Source organism: Carcharodon carcharias, chromosome 1 (assembly GCF_017639515.1).
Source record: "Carcharodon carcharias isolate sCarCar2 chromosome 1, sCarCar2.pri, whole genome shotgun sequence".
In the NCBI taxonomy this organism is placed as follows: Eukaryota; Metazoa; Chordata; class Chondrichthyes; order Lamniformes; family Lamnidae; genus Carcharodon; species Carcharodon carcharias.
Window position 1 is genome coordinate 34,766,906 of NC_054467.1, and position 19,351 is coordinate 34,786,256.

Genomic DNA, 19,351 nt, shown 5'->3' on the forward strand with positions numbered 1-19,351 from the left:
AAAGAGAAATTCTATGGCTAAGCTTGGGAGAGAATGAAAATTTAAGGCCAGGACCAAACTCCTTGCACTGGGAAGCTATATGTTAGGAAACTAGATGTATACCTGCTGTAACAGCTTCAGGGTTCTGGTTGTAAGGCACCACAGAGAAACTCAAACAAAATTTACTCTCGCCTGAAGCTTCTATCCAGACCTAAGTACTTGTTCACCCTCCAACCCCCTGTCAACATTCAAACACAATTCTGAATCCAATCCTGTAATGGTTGTAAACTTGAATTGCCAGAGTCACTAGAATTAGGGAGCCTACTACAGTGAGGGAGTGGCGGGGTGGAGGGTACGGATTTCAGCCAAATATCCTTTTTAAAAAGATGAAAAACATCAATAGTTGCTCATTTCTCAACAGCTATTCATTGCTCTGTGTCAGGCATGGACTGAATGGACTAACCAACTTTTTTTGCAAAGGCAGTGGGATTGGTGTCCATTTCTTGCTTATGACATTGCACCTCCTTTGATGTGCCCCTTGCCCACACAGGAATTTCACAAAGGGAAGAAAAAGTGGTCGGTGCCAACTAGAACCAGGTTCTACCATGAATTCCTCTCCACTTACTCAGATCATAGTGGCTTTCCATCATCAGAGGCCATGAATTTATAGTGTCTCAAATATAATTATTGAATAATTGGAGAACACAAACATGTAAATTATATACCCAAATTTCATGATTATATACCTCATCAGATTTCTCCCCTTACCTTAAATATATTTCCACTGCCTTCAGCTCCAACAGGACCTTGGGATTCTCTTCGAGGATGCTTCTTGATTGTGTCAGATGTGGAATATGGGCTAAAGTTCATACTGAAGGAACCAGCATCTCCATGTCTTTCACCACCGCTGTCAGAAGCACTATTGCTCCGTGGAGGACTAGATTTCTGCATCCTTAGGCTGGAGTCTCCAAATAGCGTCCTACGGCATGTTGATGATTGATTTGATTTAGTTGTACCTTGCAACTTGCTGATGATAGGAGAACTGCTGATACTTTCAAACTTGTCACGAGAAGGAAGGAACCAATCAGCACATGACAGGCATGCAATGGAGGGGCTATCCAGTCTATCTTGTATACTGGTTTCTAGTCCCTCAAGCTGAAGTAAAGTTGATTTAACTTGATCAACATAAACACTGTCAGGCCCTGGATTTCCGTTTACTTTGGATGCACATCCTCCTGCTTCCAGCAGCACACACAACATCAAGTGCCTCTGAAGAGATGCAAGTCTTAATTAATTTTTGCATTTCAAAAACTGTACGATCTTATCAAATACTATTAATGAAAAGGTCCAAATATTATTAATCAAAAGGAGACTTCAGGAGCTATGGGCAAAGAGCAGAGGAGTGACACTAACTGGATACCTCTCAAAGAGCTGCTACAGACACAATGAACTGTATGGCCTCCTTCTGTGTTGCATAATTCTATGATTCTTGAATTTATTTTGACTTTTTAAACCTAGAACTGATGTATTTAACAGTCTGCAAAAGGAACCAACGATTGTGGTACTCTGGCCAGTACAAAATCAATTCCAAAAATAATAAATTATTCCACTAAAGATTAGCATGATTTTTTTTACTATTTCTGCTGTTTGATCATTCCTTAGGAAAATTGCGTTATAAATTCAGAATCACACAACATTCAGAAATTCTGGTGACTCTTGAAATACAACATATGGTAAAGAAATAAAATTTGTTGCTATTAAACACAAACTCCATTTTTTAAGATACAAAACCCTACCACCTCGGGGTTTAATGGTCAGTCAGCTGTGGTTCAGTATTAGCACTCTTGATTCTAAATCAGCAGGTTGTGGATTCAAGTCCTGTTCCAGAGATTTGAGCACAAATCCTAGGTTGTCACTCAGCGTAGTACCTGAGGGAGTGCTGCACTTCAGAGCTGCTGTCAAACCAAGGCCCTGTCTGCTCTCTCAGATGGACTTAAAAGATCCTAAGGCACTACTTTGAAGAGCAGGGGAGTTGCCTCCCATGCCCTAGCCAATATTTATCCCTCAACCTACATCACTAAAAAGAATTATCTGGTCATTATCATATTGTCATTTATAGGACCTTACGGAGTGCAAATTGACAGCTGTGTTTCCTACAACAGTGATTACACCTGAGAAGCATTTCACTGACTTTGGGACATTTTGAGGTCATGAAAGATGCTTTATAAATGCAAGCCTTTCTTTCTTTACTGGGAAGAGGCAGAGCCAACTGGCACAAGGCATGTGGCAGCTGACACAGTGCTTCTGGATGACATCACCGAGAGTGCTTTAAAAATGAGAGAAAGATCAACTGGGGACATCAATATAAAATAACTGGTAGGAGGATTAGAGAAATTGGTTTAATAATGTCATTAGACATGGGGCTGAAAATTTAAAACTGGGTGGTAAAGAGCTGATATAAGAATAATTCAATTTGGAAAGAAAGTTGGGAGTCAAAGGGATAAGAGAGGGAAGGTCAGGAATAAGAGACAGAGGCAGCTTGAGGAGATGTTCTTGATTTTGGCTATGAAGAAACCACAAACTACTCTGAGTTTGACATAACTATGTCAATCAAAATGGAACTAAATACAATAAAGATAATTACAGCATTCTGAAGAATAAGTGATGCCCGAGCCATTGCCACATGGAGATGTCAGTTTAGAATATAACTGGCTAGGGTTGAATGGTATGTGTTTTGGGATTGGACTGATGTTCTGAGTTTTGTAGAAGTGCCTTTAGCTTTTTGAGAAAACGTATACTTTATTCTCTTGTCGACTTTATCTGTAATTCACTTCCTGTAGCTTATTGTCTAAGTTGGGTAGCCCATGCTATTTGATAAGACTGGTGGCCTTTATTTATTCCACATTTATGCTATTAAAACTTGTGCTACTGTATTATCTTTTACAGTTAGTGGTAGTTCCTGCTGTTGGACTATTTATATAGAATGAACATTATTTTAAACATTCATAATTAAGAAGGTAGTTGCACATTTTAAGATCTGATTATTTCCTTGACAATGGAAATGACATCAGTAACTGAATCATCGTGGTCTTGTAGTGAAGTGGGTAATGCGCTCTGAGCCAGAAGCTCCAGGTTCAAGTCCCACTCTAGAATTGATAACCAAGGATGGTGCATTCTTATTTTTTAAAAAATTCATTCATGGGATGAGGACTTCGCTGGCTAGGCCAGCATTTATTGCCCATCCCTAGTTGCCCTTGAGAAGGTGGTGGTGAGCTGCCTTCTTGAACCGCTGCAGTCCATGTGGTGTAGGTACACCCACAGTTCTGTCGGAGAGTTAGTTACAGGATTTTGACCCAGCAACAGTGAAGGAACGGCGATATATTTCCAAGTCAGGATGGTGAATTGCTTGGAGGGGAACCTCCAGGTGGTGGCGTTCTTATCTATATGCTGCTCTTGTCCTTCTGGGTGACAGTGGTCGTGGGTTTGGACAGTGCTATCGAAGAAGCCTTGGTGAATTCCTACAGTGCATCTTGTAGATGGTACACACAGCTATTACTATGCGTTGGTGGTGGAGGGAGTGAATGTTTGTGGGTGTGATGCCAATCAAGTGGGCTGCTTTGGCTTGGATGGTGTCAAGCTTCTTCAGTGTTATGGGGGTGCACTCATCCAGGCAAGTGGGGTGTATTCCATTACACTCCTGACTTATGCCTTGTAGATGGTGGACAGGCTTTGGGAAGTCAGGAGGTGAGTTACTTGTCACATGATACCTAGCCTCTGACTTGCTCTTGTAGCCATGATATTTATATGGCTAGTCCAGTTCAGCTTCTGGTCAATGGCAACCCCTAGGAAGTTGATGGTGGGGGTTTCAGTGATGGTAACGCCATTGAACATCAAGGGGTGATGGTTGAATTCTCTCTTTTTGGAGATAGTAATTGCCTGACACTTGTGTGGCGCGAACGTTACTTGCCACTTGTCAGCCCAAGCATGGATATTGTCCAGGCCTTGCTGCATTTGGGCATGGACTTAAAGTGGCCAAAACAGTTGAGTATCAACTTGAAATCCTTCCAACATACGTCAATGGAAGGGCATAAGAGCAGGAGAGATTCCTGGTCAGCTAAGTGATGGAAAAAAATTGGCGCCTCTACCATCACTATCCATAGCCCTAGGCTACAATATGCATGTAAAAGTGTTTGTTACCACAGTAACTCGGACTCCTTGGGGGACAGGTTGACTCAGTTGGCTGGATGGTTGGTATGTATCAGATTGGTGCCAACAGCATGGGTTTTGATCCCCATTCTGGCTGCAGTGGATTTGGGATCTGCCTCCTTGCCCTACCCCGTGATGAAGGTTGTGACTCTGTTGGTCAGACCTGCCTTTGGTCAGAGAACAAGAAGAAGGGAACTAAATCAACACGGAGATCCAAAGCCCAACAATATATGAACAATTACTTTCATTTACTTGTTTGAATTCGAACTACACTAAATTACATATAAGAAAAAAGTATATGTAAACGTAATTTAATGCATACCAAACCAACAATTAGCAAAAAGTATCTTCCTTCAGGCTGTTGATAACCTTCAATGTGACTTGATAACAGGTGTCTATATGGAAACGTCTCCCGCCAAATGATCAGCTGACCAATCCTTTGCTCCGCTGCAAGGGGTAGTAAGCAATAATGCTGGCAGTAAAGTGCAATGTCAAGGAGGTCATCTTTGGGCAAATGATTGCCAATCAAGTAACCCTTAAAATTACAAAAATTCAACAGAATAAGGTTAACAAAGTATTGCTAGAAAGATCAGCATTAAAGAAAGTAAGTTGCAAAAACGACAACTTAATTGAAAAGCAATTTTAGTTATTTGCCACAATGCAACAAATAAATAGTCTTTTTTTTGAAAAATATACTTTATTCATAAAATATCTGGAAGAACATTCCAAAACATTTCAAAATCACCATCACAAAAATCTCTCTACAAGTTGTACAGGTTGTACACCAACATTAAAATGTCATGGCCAGTTGTATGCAAATTCTAACTACATACAAACACTTCTTGCTCAAATTTGTACTACTGAGATTTACCAAGATTGCTCAAGTCATTCCTCTGGAGTCAGATTTTAGTCAGAAATGATGTATTATCACCATATTTGCACCCTTCAGCATAGGTGAAAAACCCGTTTAACCTTAGTTTTCAACTATGCATAGAAACTCCCAGATTTTCAAATGCACCAACAACTTCTTGGTGGCCAGAAGCTTAATTGGATAAACCACATTAACACATGGCTACAAGGACAGGATAGAGGTTATGTATTTGGTGATGAATATCTCTTCTCCTTCTCCCTTAAAGCATATTTAACATCTACAAGACTCAAGCCAGGAGTGAGATGACATACACACCATGTGCTTGGATCAGCGCACATTCAACAACACTTAAGATGATCAATACTGTCCAGGATATAGCAAATTGTTTCACTGACGCTCCTGGCACCAAGACTGAATAACTACCCTGCTCCATCACTGACCTATTGTGGCTGCCATATGTATGATCTCAGGATACACTGCACTAACTTACCAAATTTAGTTCGGCAGCACCCCCCTTAAGTACCACTGAGAAGGACAAGAACAGCAACGTCTTGAGAACACTATTATCTCAAAGCTACCCTCCAAATCACACACCATCCCAAACTTTGGCACAAATTACAATCCCTTTGCCATTGGTATTTGGGAATTTCTTACTTAGTATCATTATGGGAGCACCATCACTACAAAGACTTCAGCAGTTCAAGGTGAAGGGCAACCATTCCCTTCACAGGGTAAGTAGGGATCGGAAATAAATACGGGCATGCCAGTTGCCCATAATCAGAGAACAAATATTAAAAAAAACTATCCACAACTTTGCACAGTTCATTGCTTCCTTTTGTGACATCTTTGAAGCTTAGTTTCTTCTATATTTCCACTCCAGTCCTTGTTATGTCAGTCAAAGTGTTGTGCTGTGCTTGTGCATGCTGCATGTAAAGTTGTTTTTTAATCTCATACAATAGTGTCACCTATACAAAGGGAAGCAATCTTAACACATTACTAGCTACTATACATTGCTGAAAGCTACTATACATTGTTGAAAATGGTAGCAGTGTCCAATGTAGGTTAGAATTAATCCTTTAAACTAAACTACTAGGAAATGTTGAACTGTGAAAAATGAAACAACTATTTCATTGGAAAGGATCCATTCAGAATTCAAACAACAGAGATCTATTTGTACCACAAGTTATTAAAAACTACAAATTTTATACACTGAAGTTGAACTGTTTTGAAGTAAAGGAATTACCATATTTTTCCTGATATTACAGTGGGCCAATTTAAAGAAGGCTTATGTTTGTGTATGTGTGAATAATTTAAGTAAACTACAGACTATTAGACTGCAAGGTTTGAATCATTAACGGGATTAAGTGTAAAAAACACTTATTTGAAATGCTAATGGACAAACTAAGTAAAATGGAATTTGTATTTTTAGATAGGGGGACATGGTAAGATGTTTACAACTGGCAAGGTAAATAAGGCAAAGTTATGATGTTTATTTTTCCCAAAAGTGCTGGCCATAATGACATCATGAAAGGTTTTTATATTCTGGAAAAAGTAACTTCCAAACACAGGTTGAAACAATGGAATTTACAGATCAAAAAGGAGAAAATATATTTAAAGAAAGAGGTGGTTGTGTGAGATCTTGAAAGGTGCACTGTGTGAAACAGAATTGAAGGTAAAGCCTCTAGCCATCCTGGGGCAGTTTGCTGTTCCGGTAACCAAGGCTGTGTTAAAAGCCTTTGGAGTTTCATTGTCCAGTGAGAGGGAGAGAGAGAGAGAGAGAGAGAATCTGTGAAATACCTCCCTTATAGAAACAGTGGATGTTTGTGGTAATTTTGCTGGATGGTTTATAGATTAGGAATCTATTTTGGACCGTTGCCTGACAGTGGTGTGTAGTTGGGAGTCTGGTTAAGTAGAAATTTTGGGAACTGTTATAAGACTAAATAACCATGCAGCAGTAATGTTGTGTGTGTTTAACTTTTTCTTTTCTTTTGTTTTAATTTAATCCTGAAAATCTAAAAGTGGTAGTGGACTCGTTACTTCTGACTTCAGTGCACAAACCTTCTCGTAATAAATACAAATTGCAAAATCGTTGTGCTAGTCTGGCCAAGTTTCCCTCTGAGATTTGGTCAGCCTGGCACATACCACCTGCCGTATCATAACAAGTATCACAAGAAAATTGCTCTAAACCATGGGGAGCTATAACTTATTAGGAGGAATATTATTGTAAATAAAATCTGCAAGTGTATAAAATCACTAAGTGGTTTGAGTGACATATAAACAACAGAAATGCTGATGGCATTAGTGGACATTATAACACTTTTATATGATGTACTTCCAACCATTATTTTAATACCGACACCAACAAGTTGTTGGTGGCTAAGGGACAGGTTTCAATTCACTCAATTTATGCAGTACAAAACTGGTGGGAAAGTAAGCTGAAAGATAGACCCAAAGCATCCACACAGGAACACAGAATGGTTAAGTGATTGGGCAAGAAGGTATAATATAGGGAAGTGTAAAATTACCATTTTGGTAGGAAGAATGGAAAAATAGAATTTTTTTTTTAAAAAATGGTTAACAGACAAGTAAATATTGGTATGCAGAGAGATTTGGGTGTCCTTGTACACAAATCATAGAAAGTTAACATGCAGGTACAGCGAGCAATTAGGAAGGAAATGGCATGCTAGCCTTTATAACAAAAGAAATGGAGCATGAGAACAAGGAAGTTTTGCTGCATTTATATAGGGGTTTTCGGAGACCACCCCTGGAGTACTGTATACAATTTTGTTCACTTTACCAAGAGAAGCATATACTTTCCTTGGATGGGGCGCAACAAAGCTTCCTAGATTGATTCCTGGGGATGGGAGGGTTGTCCAAGAGGAGGGTTTGATAGACTAGGTCTATATCCTCTAGAGTTTAGGAGAATGAAAGTTGATTGTATTGGAGTATAAAATTCTTAGAAGACTTGAAAGAGTAAATATTCAGAGGCTGTTTCTCCTGTCTGGAGAGTTTAGAACCAGGGGTTATAGTCTTAGGATAAGGAGTCGACCATTTAGGACTGAGACAAGGACAAAACGAGGAGTGAATCATCTGAATTCTCTACCCTAGAGATTTGTAGTCAGTCGATCCTTATACTAAAGACTGAGATTGATAGATTTTTGGGCACTCAGGTAATCAAGGGGTATTGGATAAGGGTGGAAAACTGCAGTTGATGTAGAAATTTTGTCCGGGTCTTACTGAATGGTGGAGTAGACTCAAAGAGCTGTATGGTTAACTCCTATTTCCCGTATCTTATGTTCATGCTCACTTATCAACTTACTATGGCTCCAATATCTACTTGCATATTCTATGCTCAACATTTCACATCTTGTAGAACAGGCTGCTGATTGGGGTACCCTCAATTTAACTTCTAATGTGCCTTCATTTTCATTTCAAAAGGAGTAGATTCTGCACATCGACCAGCAAGTACGTCTAACCATGGTAGCGTACCAGTCAACCTCCAACATTTCATGCCGTGAATAGCGGGCTCTCCCAGTACTTAGAGTGGAAGCCACTGAGCATATGGGCGAATGAGAAATTGATAGCTTCATGGTTACCCTAACAGATAACTGTTGACTTCAAAAATAAATGCACTACATCTAATGCATAAAAATCTATTATATTAAAAACAGCAGTCAAAAATGAAACTTTTAACTAAGGCAACCTAACATTAATTGATGGAGTTCTGGAATAAATAGCTTGTGGGTCATCCAGCGGTCTTTTTATACTGGCAATAAGGAGCCAATCTGCAAAACAGTACAGGGAATTTGTAGGACCATGATGTTTAATTCATGGATCTCTTGCACTGATGACTCACTGAACTACAAACAAATTATGCAAAATTCCACGAACATCCACCTAAAAGTTAAAGGGCTACAAATGATATAAGTTACTTTTCTTTAGTACTGTCAGCTCATGCACAGGCAGGTCTTAAACAGTTGATGGTACTGGTAAATGTAAAATTACTGATCTCTGTTTAGCCAATGACAGCAGAGATCAACGTTTTCATGGATCTTCCAATCTACCGCTGGTAACTTAAGTTCCCTCATTACCTTTGTAGTAATTATAGTTTTGGGAAATGTTGGACTGTAGCTTTAAGAATATTACCATGTTGTAAGATCACATGATCTGTGTAAACCAATGTGTTAGCAACGTGGGGATTCTCCAAAGGAGAGTTCTTCTTTAGTTATGAAGTCTGATGCACACTTGTAGTTGCTGCTGCTGTCTTGTAAATAAAGTTAAATGTGTCCACTAAGAAAAGTTGTCTGAAGATCAACTTTACAACAAACTGGTGACAAGGATAAATCAGATTCAGTGCTGTACCTCGCCCAGCGATTATGAGTATCTCAGTTCTTAAAAATAATAGAAGATATACTCATCTGAAATGCCAGTTTGGCAGAATCAATCCCTTTGAGCCAGCCACAAATGATTGGTCTCGATGTATAGAACATCTTGAGTTCTTCTTTCAAGCAAATGAAATCACAAGGGAGGAAAAGAGGAGAGCGATTCTCCTGAGTATTTGTAGGAGCAAGACCTACAGTTTAATTCGAAGCTTGATGGCTCCCAGCACCCCAGATTAGAAGACTTTCAGTGATTAATAGACAACGTTAGGGGTCATTTTCAACCCAAACCCTCAGTTACAATGCAGAGGTTCAGGTTCAATTTATGGAATAGAGCCCCGGGTGAGACAATTGCTACCTTAGTGGCGCAAATAAAACAACTAATAGGATATTGTGATTTTAGTGAAACCCTGAGTGACATGCTCAGAGATCGTTTAGTATGTGACGTGCAGGAAGACACTATTCAGCGAAGGTTGCTGGCTTAAGTGAATCTTGATTTTAAGAAAGCGTTAAAAAAAGCACTGACGATAGAAAGTGCTGTAAGGGATTTACAAGCAATTCAAGGGGTGCAAAGTGGCATTATTCTTCTAGTTGGTGAGAACAGTCAGCCAAAAGTGGAGCAAAAAGCCAGGACTCTGCCGCGAAGCAGAAAACAGCCCCCATTAAAAATGGAAGTAGATACGGGTGCTTAGAGTCATAGAGGTCTACAGCCAGAAAAAGGCCCTTCGGCCCATCGAATCTGCACCAGTCAAACAAGTACCTAATTATTTTAATCCCATTTTCCAGCACTAGGCCCATAGCTTTGTATGCCAAGGCATCGCAAGTACACATCCAAATACTTCTTAAATATTATGAAGGTTTCTGCCTCTACCATCCTTTCAGGCACTGAGCTCCAGATTCCCACTGCCCTCTGGGTGAAAAAATTCTTCCTCACATCCCCTCTAAACCTGTCCTAACCTTCCTGAATGAGCCATGATGGGTTTGTTGCTGATTTTTTTTTTTTGATGAAATGTATTTCTGTTGAACATTTTGAATTGCTTCTTTAAATGTTTCCCACTGTTTATTTACTGCCACACCTTTTAGTCTATTTACCCCATCAACCTTGGCTAGTTCTCCTCTCACGTACAAGCAATTGGCTTTGTTTAAATTGAAGATTTTTACTTGGGACTGGAGTATGTCACTTTCAAACTTAACATGGAATTCAATTGCATCATGATCACTATTTCCCAGCAGATCTTTTACTATGACATTACTAGTTAACCCTCCCTCATTACATAATGCTAGAGCTAAAATAACTTTTACCCTAGTCGGTTCCACAATGTATTGTTCCAGGAAACTGTCACAAAAACATTCTACAAACTCATTTTCTAGACCATCCTTTCCAATTTGATTGTCCTAATCTATATGAATATTAAAGCCCTCACAATTATTACATTGCCTTTGTTACAAGCTCCAATCATTTCTTGTTTAAAGCTCTACTGTTGGATAACTATTTTTGGGGGCTATAAGCTACACCCACCAACATTTCCTGACTCTTCCTAATCTCCACTGATACAAATTCCACTTCTTGATCTACTGAAAAGGATCTGCGTTCAGAAATGTCATCCACTGTAATAGGAGAACACACTTTCGAATTTAAATAAAGTTGATCAACAATTAAATTTGGAACAAACATCTGCCAAGTTGAAAATGTACACAGGTGAAGAAATCCAGGTGAAGTAAAAGATATCACCAGAGCAATTGTTCATTATAAACACCAATCGGAACAACTACCAGTGATGGTAATAGAAGGCAGAAGACCAAGCATTCTAGGTCGAAATTCGAAGAGGGGAATTAATTTTGACTGGCCAGTGAGATTTCAAAAGGAAGCTGGAAGAATTCCTGTCTGGAAAAAGGAACAAAGCAAGGTACTTCAGAAAGAGCCTGGAGAGTCCAAGGACAGGAACAGGATGACAAAGGAGTGCTTAAGGATTCAACAACCTGAAGAAATGAAGAGTGTCTTAAACAACGACAAAGGAGAAAATAAAAGAAACCCGGAGAGACTCTTCAGCATGACAGAGTTCAAGATGAACTGAGTGAATTTTGCAAAGAAAAGGAAAACCTGTTGAAAGACCTTCACACATTACAAGATTCCCTCAAGTAGAAGTTTGTGTCTCAGGAAAAATACGAAGAGAAACAGGAAGAATTTAAAAACAAAAAACTGCGGATGCTGGAAATCCAAAACAAAAACAAAAACAGAATTACCTGGAAAAACTCAGCAGGTCTGGCAGCATCGGCAGAGAAGAAAAGAGTTGACGTTTCGAGTCCTCATGACCCTTCGACAGAACTTGAGAATTTAACACCTCCCTGAACAAACTGAAGAACCAGCTGGCAGGGAAGATGCAGCTGTGCTCAAGTTTCCAGGAGGAAGCCAACGGATACATAAAGGAGACAGAAGAGCTGAAGAATCAGTTAAATGAAGCTTGTTAGGGGGAAACTAAAAATGCTAAAAGAGAATACGTTAAGAATTTACTGAAAACCCCCTAAAATCTCTAGGCAGACATGGCTGCTAAACATACTAAGAATTTAAGATTACCAGATGAACATTGCACAGCCTTGAGAGTCAGACTGAAAAGTATAACATAAATTAGGTTAAGTATACTCCTTTCTCAGAAATGGAAGGGACAGTTGGTTTTAGCTTAAATATGGGAAGAACAACAATGGACAAAGAGGGGGATTTGTAAGAACCAAAGGTCTTTGTGTACTTGTTTTAATTTTGATTGGATAATATAATTATGTATACATCCTTTAGAATAACTGGTTAGCAAAATCACATGTTTATGGTACTCAATAGGATAGAGATAATGGACCGGTGTGTCAGTTACTGATTGGATGTATTAAAATATGTTATGATAAGAAAAAGTAGTGAAATGTAATCAATCAGGGAGCTGGGCCTTCATTCTTAGCAATGATTGTGGCTGCCTTGCATATGCTTGAATAAAACCATTTAAAAGGAAGCCTGAGTCTCTATGGTTGTTGTGGGATTGGAGAGCGTAACATCTCCTCTTCAAAGCTAAAGAGCTTTTAAAAGCAATAGTCGTAGAACTTTCCAAGGTGCGAATAGATAATGAAGTCATGGGTAGCTCAACTGCTGAACTAAAACAAGTTGAGACTGCATTTGAGAGAAGTCTGGCTGGCAGTGAAGTCAAAAAGAAGGCCAGGACTAAATTCTCTGGTAGAAAGAAGTCGCGTAGAAAGAGGATGCAGAATTACTGATAAGGCACCAACTTTAAAAAAAACAAACTGTGTAGGATTCAGCATTGCTCAACATCCTGATTTTGTGAATCATTCTAGAACTCTGGATCAGGGGCAAATCATGACTGTGCCATTTGTTTACTTGCATCTACCAGAATTACCATACATGAATGCTGGTCAAACACAAATTAGTCCAGCAATACAAGTACCAGTTTGCACCATTTGCTTACCCAGGAGTTCCAAAAATGCCTCTGTCTTTTTACCAAGGCTTCAGACTGAGTTTTCAGACAAGACTAAACCTAATACTTCTTAATTTGGAGGGGAAGGTGGAGAAAAGACAAGTGAACCAAAAAGTGACTTATAATTTGCATAATTGTAAGTGACAATTTATTGTTGGAGAAGCAGTAAAGGATTTCGGTGGAGGACCAAAGTGGTTACCTGGTAAAATAAGTTCTGTGACTGGACCATTGTAGTACCACGTGGAAGTGGAGGACCGGATCACCTGTGAGCATGTGGATCATTTAAGAAAAAGAGAGATACCGCAACAAAATGATGCTCCACCTGTAACCATTACTGAACCAGTGGTGCCTGTTGAAGTTGCTCAACCAAGGACGGAGATGCCCGATGTCTCTGTCAGAGTCCAAGATACTCTGCTGCATGTGCCTAATGAGGTACCTAATGTTAATGCGGTTCCAGCGAATGTGTTTCCTACAAAAGAATCCAAAGTCGTGGAGCTGCGACGTTCCACATTGATCAGGAAACCACCTGAAAGACTCAACTTGTAATTTCATGGCTTGTGCAAATATTGTAATGTCATGAGATAAATTTCCTTGTGAATACAAAATGTACAGAAAAGTTAAAGGGGAGGAATGTCGTAATTATAGCTTTGGGAATGTTGGACTGTAGCTTTAAGAATAATCTGTGTTGTAAGATCATATGATCTGTGTAAATCAATGTGTTAGCAGCGCAGGGAACCTCTGAAGGAGGAGAGTTCTTCTTTGGTTATGGAGTTTGGTGCACACATGTAGTTGCTGCTGCTGTCTTGTAAATAAAGTTAAATTTGTCCGCTAAGAAAAGTTGTCTGAAGATCAACTCTATAATTAGGCTGAGCCAGTTCAGTGCATCAGTGTACTTAAATCAGGGTTTAAAAAAAGTACCTTGCCACATGCACCCAATCTTGGGCCTAATTTCTGCATTAACTCTGCAGTAATGAAAACATTACAGTGCCAGCTCAAGACCTGTGCATGCAAGGAACAGCAGGTTTTCGAGGCTGCATTAGATCACTCTCCCAAGACTTGGATGAAGATGAAATTTCAGGTCTGTGTCAGACATTGTTGTAGGTTCTCTGCCAATGGTTTCTTACAATTAGGAGACTGCCAAGCTGCTCAAAATCTAGTTGTTCATAGGATTAATAGCAGGAGCCTGTAGCTGAATGACTTGGATACTAACTGAAGATACACTTCACCTGTCTTACCCTACCCCACTCTTCCCCAACTTTCTTGTCTGTAACTTCATTGTTTATGTAACTTATCAAAAATGTCAGATTGCAAGGATGAACAGTTGTCCACTTCTTATTTCTGGCCATGACAACTCTGTGGTATTCCAAAGTTCCTGAATTTGGACAACTTTCCCCCTCACATTAAGGGGTCAACCCAGCATCAGCAGTCACTGTACTATTGATCATATGGACATTTCTAAATATCACAGTTTCAACTCCTCTCCACCTCTAAACAGCTCTGCTTGCAAAGTGGATTTTAACTCTCCAGGAATGCAATTCAACTTAAAAGAACCAGTTCAACATAAATCATACCCAGGTTCTTCCATGGTAAAAATGGTTAAATGTCCTATCACAACTATCTTATGATATATGGAGCTAATATTACATCCAATGCAAATTAATTTACTCTTGTCTTTCATTAATATCTGTTCAGTAATTTTGCATGTGTGTGTGTGTATATAATTTTGAACACTTTTTTAAAACTGCTAAGAAATTGTTGGGTGCCTACTTATCAAAGTCACAAGTGATATTACAATGCACTCATCAATTTCAAGCTTGCAAGCAAAAACTTCCATTTGTAGGTGTTTTAAAAAGTAAAACAAGAATGGAAGCAGATATCTGGAATACAAAAGTACTTGATGCTCAAATACAAATGGCAATTTTAGGTGCTGTAATTTAAAATTATGGAATTCATTATGGACTTTAATATATTGTATGTGTACTTTAAATCTAAAATAACCATAGTCTGACATATATGTGTTAATAATAGTTAATTAGATTTCAAAATGAAATTAAGCACAGGGTCTTTCATACTGTTGCAGCACTGTTCTCTTAAAAACACAATAACCTTATTATGGTCTATTGTGTACTAACACTTAGCCCACTGTGAATTCAATCATTTGCCTTGTAGCAGAAATCTTGGTTTAATATTCTATTGATATTTCAAAAAGGTCAGTTGTGTTCCACTCCAAGTCCCATTCTGCTTAAATCCCCTGACAACCAGATGCAATGTCAGTACATTTTTCCTATTAGTCAAGTTCATGGATCAGTTACTGAAAGTTTTGTTGCTCAGGCTTCAAGTTACAGTTTAATTCCTTCAATCAACTCTAAACTTCCAACCATCAACATGCTCACCTTGAAGAACAGACAGGAGCCCAATATCACATACAGTCGTCGCATGTCATAATAATCTTCAGACTAAAATTAAACCAACAAGATAATTAGGTTCCTGGTTACTAGCCAATTACATATCAAACAGATAAACTAATATAGGAGAACACATTTACTTTATTTACATTTAATTTTGAAGAATGGCACCATCAATAATTAAATTTTGAGCAGCTGTAAACAGACAAGTAAATGAAGGCAGTGTAATTTTGGCGAACTGCTGTTTTGTACATATTGTTCAGGTGTCTGTATTGGGAAGATTTCATCTATGACACCATGGTACAACACCTACTGCATGTGACTTTTTTTGAAACCGTACCATTATAATTCCAAATAAGCCATACTAAAAACACCTGAGGTCATGTGGTCAGCCCATACCTCATCTGCACATTCTAATTCTAATTTAAATTCCATTCGACTTGTACACTCAAGACTACCCACCAGGAGCATTTGTCAGATATTTCGGCACAAGTTCGTCACAGCTTTTTATTCATCAAAATGAATGTGCAGAAATACATGGGGTCCATAAGCCTAACTTTCATACGGTTTTAAATGCACCCTCATGCAAATGCAAAGATGGAATGTTGGAGGTCATTCAACTATGTTTATCCAATACCTAGACCTACATAAACTAAGATCTTCTTTCCTGCTGGCCCGATGAACACTCAGTTCCCAGATGTAATGACAGGTACCTGTCTCCAGAATGCAGCCCAGAGATTTCCTGCAGTCTTCCAAACTTGCATTATGGACTGAGTGCTGGGGATAGATACAGGTCTCTTGGGCCTGCAACATTAGGTTAAATTTATCTTGCAAGAGCATGTGGATTTGGGAGCACATCAGGAAGCTGGATCCAACTCACTGCCTTCCACATTAACCATGGGACGTTAGGCTATGTGCAATCAAGTTCCTTGGGAGAGGCAGGCTGTCAATGTTAATACGCTAATCATTCAATTACAACAATATTAAGATCATAAGAAATAGGAGGAGTAGGCCATTCGGCCCACTGAGCCCGCTCTGCCATTCAATAAGGTAATGACTAATCTGATTGTGGCCTTAACTCCACTTTCCTGCCTGCCCCCCTTAACCCTCGACTCCCTTGTAGATCAAAAATCTCTCTAACTCAGCCCTGAATATATTCAATGTCCCAGCCTCCACTGCTCTTCATGGAAGAGAAATTCAATGACTAATGGCTCTGTCTTAAATGGGAGACCCCTTATTTCAAAACTGTGCCCCTAGCTCTAGATTCTCCCATGAGGGAAATATTCTCTTGCATCTACCCTGTCAAGCCCCCTCAGAATCTTACATGCTTCAATAAAATCACCTCATTCTTCTAAACTCCAATGAGCATAGGCCCAACCTGCTCAATTTTTCCTCATAAAACAAATCTTTCATCCCAGGAACCAGCCTAGTGAACCTTCTCTGAACTGCTCCAATGCATGTATATCCATCCTTAAGAAGACCAAAAGTGTATACAGTTCTCCAGATGTGGTCTCAGCAAAGCCCTGAACAGTTGTGGCAAGACTTCCCTACTTTTATACTCTGTCTCCCTTTCAATAAAGGCCAACATTCCATTTGCCTTCTTAATTACTTGCAGTATCTGCATGTTAACTTTGTGATTTATGTACAATAACAGCCAGATTTCCCTGTACCAAAGCACTCTGCAGTCTCTCTTCGTTTGAATAATATTCTCCTTTTCTATTCTTCTTGCCAAATGGATAACCTCACATTTTTCCACATTATATTCCATCTGCCAAATTTCTCCCCATTCACTTAACCTATCTATATCCCTTTGCAGACTCTTATGTAACTGCCTCACAACTTGCCTATCTTCGTATTGTCAGCAAATTTGGTTACAATACATCTGGTCCCTTCATCCAAGACATTAATATAGATTGTAAATAGTTGAGTTCCCAGCACTGATCCCTGTGGCACTCCACTAGTTAGTTTGCCAACATGAAAAAAGCATATTTATTTTGAACGTGTTGCCTGATAGTTAGCCAATCTTCTATTCATATATTCCCCAACACATTGGGCTCTTATCTTGTGCAGTAACCTTTTACATGGCACCTTGAGTGTCAAAATCAAATAGACTACATTTGTCAAACATGATGGGTGGAACCTTGTGCCCCACCCCGTGGTGAGTTTGCTGGCAGGGGGACATTTAATCGGGCGTTAGGCTGGTGGGTGGGGACCCCTCCATCTTTCTGACTTCATCCCAATTAAGTCTGTGGCAGGAAGGCCTGTGGATGGCCTTCCATCCCACTGCCAATTGAGGCCTTTAAGTGGGCATCGGGAATGGAGGGCCCACTGAGAGACACCCCATTCCCCTGTTGCCACCACCCCCCCATCCTGCTTTCCACCTCAATTCACCTGTGTCTGGGTCCCTCCTCGATCCAAGGTCTCAGGTGGGTATAGTACTGGCAGTAGCCAACACCTCCCCAGTGGTGCTAAGCACAGAAGACCTGCTGGCCTCTTATTGAGTAGGTCTGAACTCAACCAGACCCCACTTGTAAAATGTGAAACAAAATGTCTACTGTTAGATGTGATTCTGTAATTGGCCAGTGTGTTAATAGGTACACTAACAACCAATTTAAGATAATCAGTTGAGCTCATAACATGGCTCATTTATATCTGCATTCATGTGCAGGCACCCATTCTCTGCAAACAAAAAGAATATGTTCAAGCCTTGCATCTTTTTTGAGTTACTGGGAAGCTTGGAGAGCCTGGAATTTCCCTGTTGCTTTCTCCATGGCAATGCCTCAGCCAGAGCTGACTTGTCAACCAATCAGCATCCATTTCTTCTGTACTATAAATTGTTGTGATCATTTGAAATTTGACAATCTTGCACTTGTCCTGGTAAGTACAAGATGCAAAGCTTCGGCAATATGTCTTTCCAGCATTATTCAAGTTCTACACTTTGAAGCGACTGATAATTAAGGATTCCAGCAATTTGCCATTGACAGGTTAAGCTAACAGCTCAAATTTCCTTCTTTCTGTCTCCCTCCTTTCTTGAATACATTTGCAGTTTTCCAATCTGCTAGGACCTTTCCAGAATTTCAGGAGTTTTGGAAGATTACAACCAATGCATTCACTATCTCTGCAGTCACTTCCTTTAAGACGCTATGATGCAGGCCATCAAATCCAAGGGACTTTTCAGCCTTTAGTCCCATTAGTTTTCTCAGTACTTTTTTCCAGTGGTTGTAATTGTTTTAAATTCCTTCCTCTCTTTTGCCTCTCAATTTTCTGCTATTCCTGGGATGCTTTTTGTGTCTTCTACTCTGAAGACAGATACAATATACTTGTTCAATATTTCTGCCACTTCCTTGTTTCCCATGATTAATTTTGCAGTCACAACCTCTAAGGGACCTCACTTCAGCTACTTTTTTTCATTTTATATACCAGTAGAAGCTTTTACTGTCTGTATTTATATTTCTTGCTAGTTTTCCCACGTACTGATTTCTTCCTCTTTATACATTTTTAAGCCATTCTTTGCTGGTTTCTAAAATTTCCCCAATCTTCTAGCCTCCCACTAATCTTAACAGCATGGTACACTTTTTCTTTCAATTTGATACAATCCTTAACTTCCTTAGTTAGCCAAGGATGATGCATCTTTCTCATGAAATAATATCTTTGTTGACAGTTATGAAATATCTCCTTAAATGTTTGCCATTGATTCTCTACAGTCTTATTTTTTAACCTATCTTCCCAGTCCACTTAGTAAACTCTGTCTTCATTCTCTTGTAATTGCCATTATGTAAGTTTAAGACACTAGTTTTAGAACCACACTTCTCACCCTCAAACTGAAAGTGAAATTTGATCATCCAATGATCATTCTTACCAAACCGATCCTTTATTATGAGGTACTAATTAATCCTGTCTCATTCCACATTACTAGGTCTAAAATAGCCTGTTCCCTGGTTGGTTTCAGAACATATTGTTCTAAGAAACTGCCCAAACACAATCTATGAACTCACCCTCCAGGCTACCTTTGCCAATTTGATTTGGCCAATCTATGTG

General features: G+C 39.3%; 1 protein-coding gene across 4 annotated transcripts in view; it reads right to left on the minus strand.

The window, feature by feature from the left end:
• Positions 1-19,351, minus strand: part of intu (inturned planar cell polarity protein) — a 168,446-nt gene that overhangs the window by 20,340 nt on the left and 128,755 nt on the right. For all 4 annotated transcript variants that reach the window (XR_005944626.1, XM_041201690.1, XM_041201672.1 and 1 more), the window contains 3 exons: positions 15,302-15,364; positions 4,508-4,720; positions 748-1,248 (listed from right to left, as the gene is read on the minus strand). Coding sequence is in view for 3 of the 4 variants with exons in the window: in XM_041201690.1 (XP_041057624.1) it covers positions 748-1,248; positions 4,508-4,720; positions 15,302-15,364 (777 nt within the window). In the remaining variant the exon portion in view is untranslated. The remainder of the gene's footprint in view (positions 1-747; positions 1,249-4,507; positions 4,721-15,301; positions 15,365-19,351) is intronic.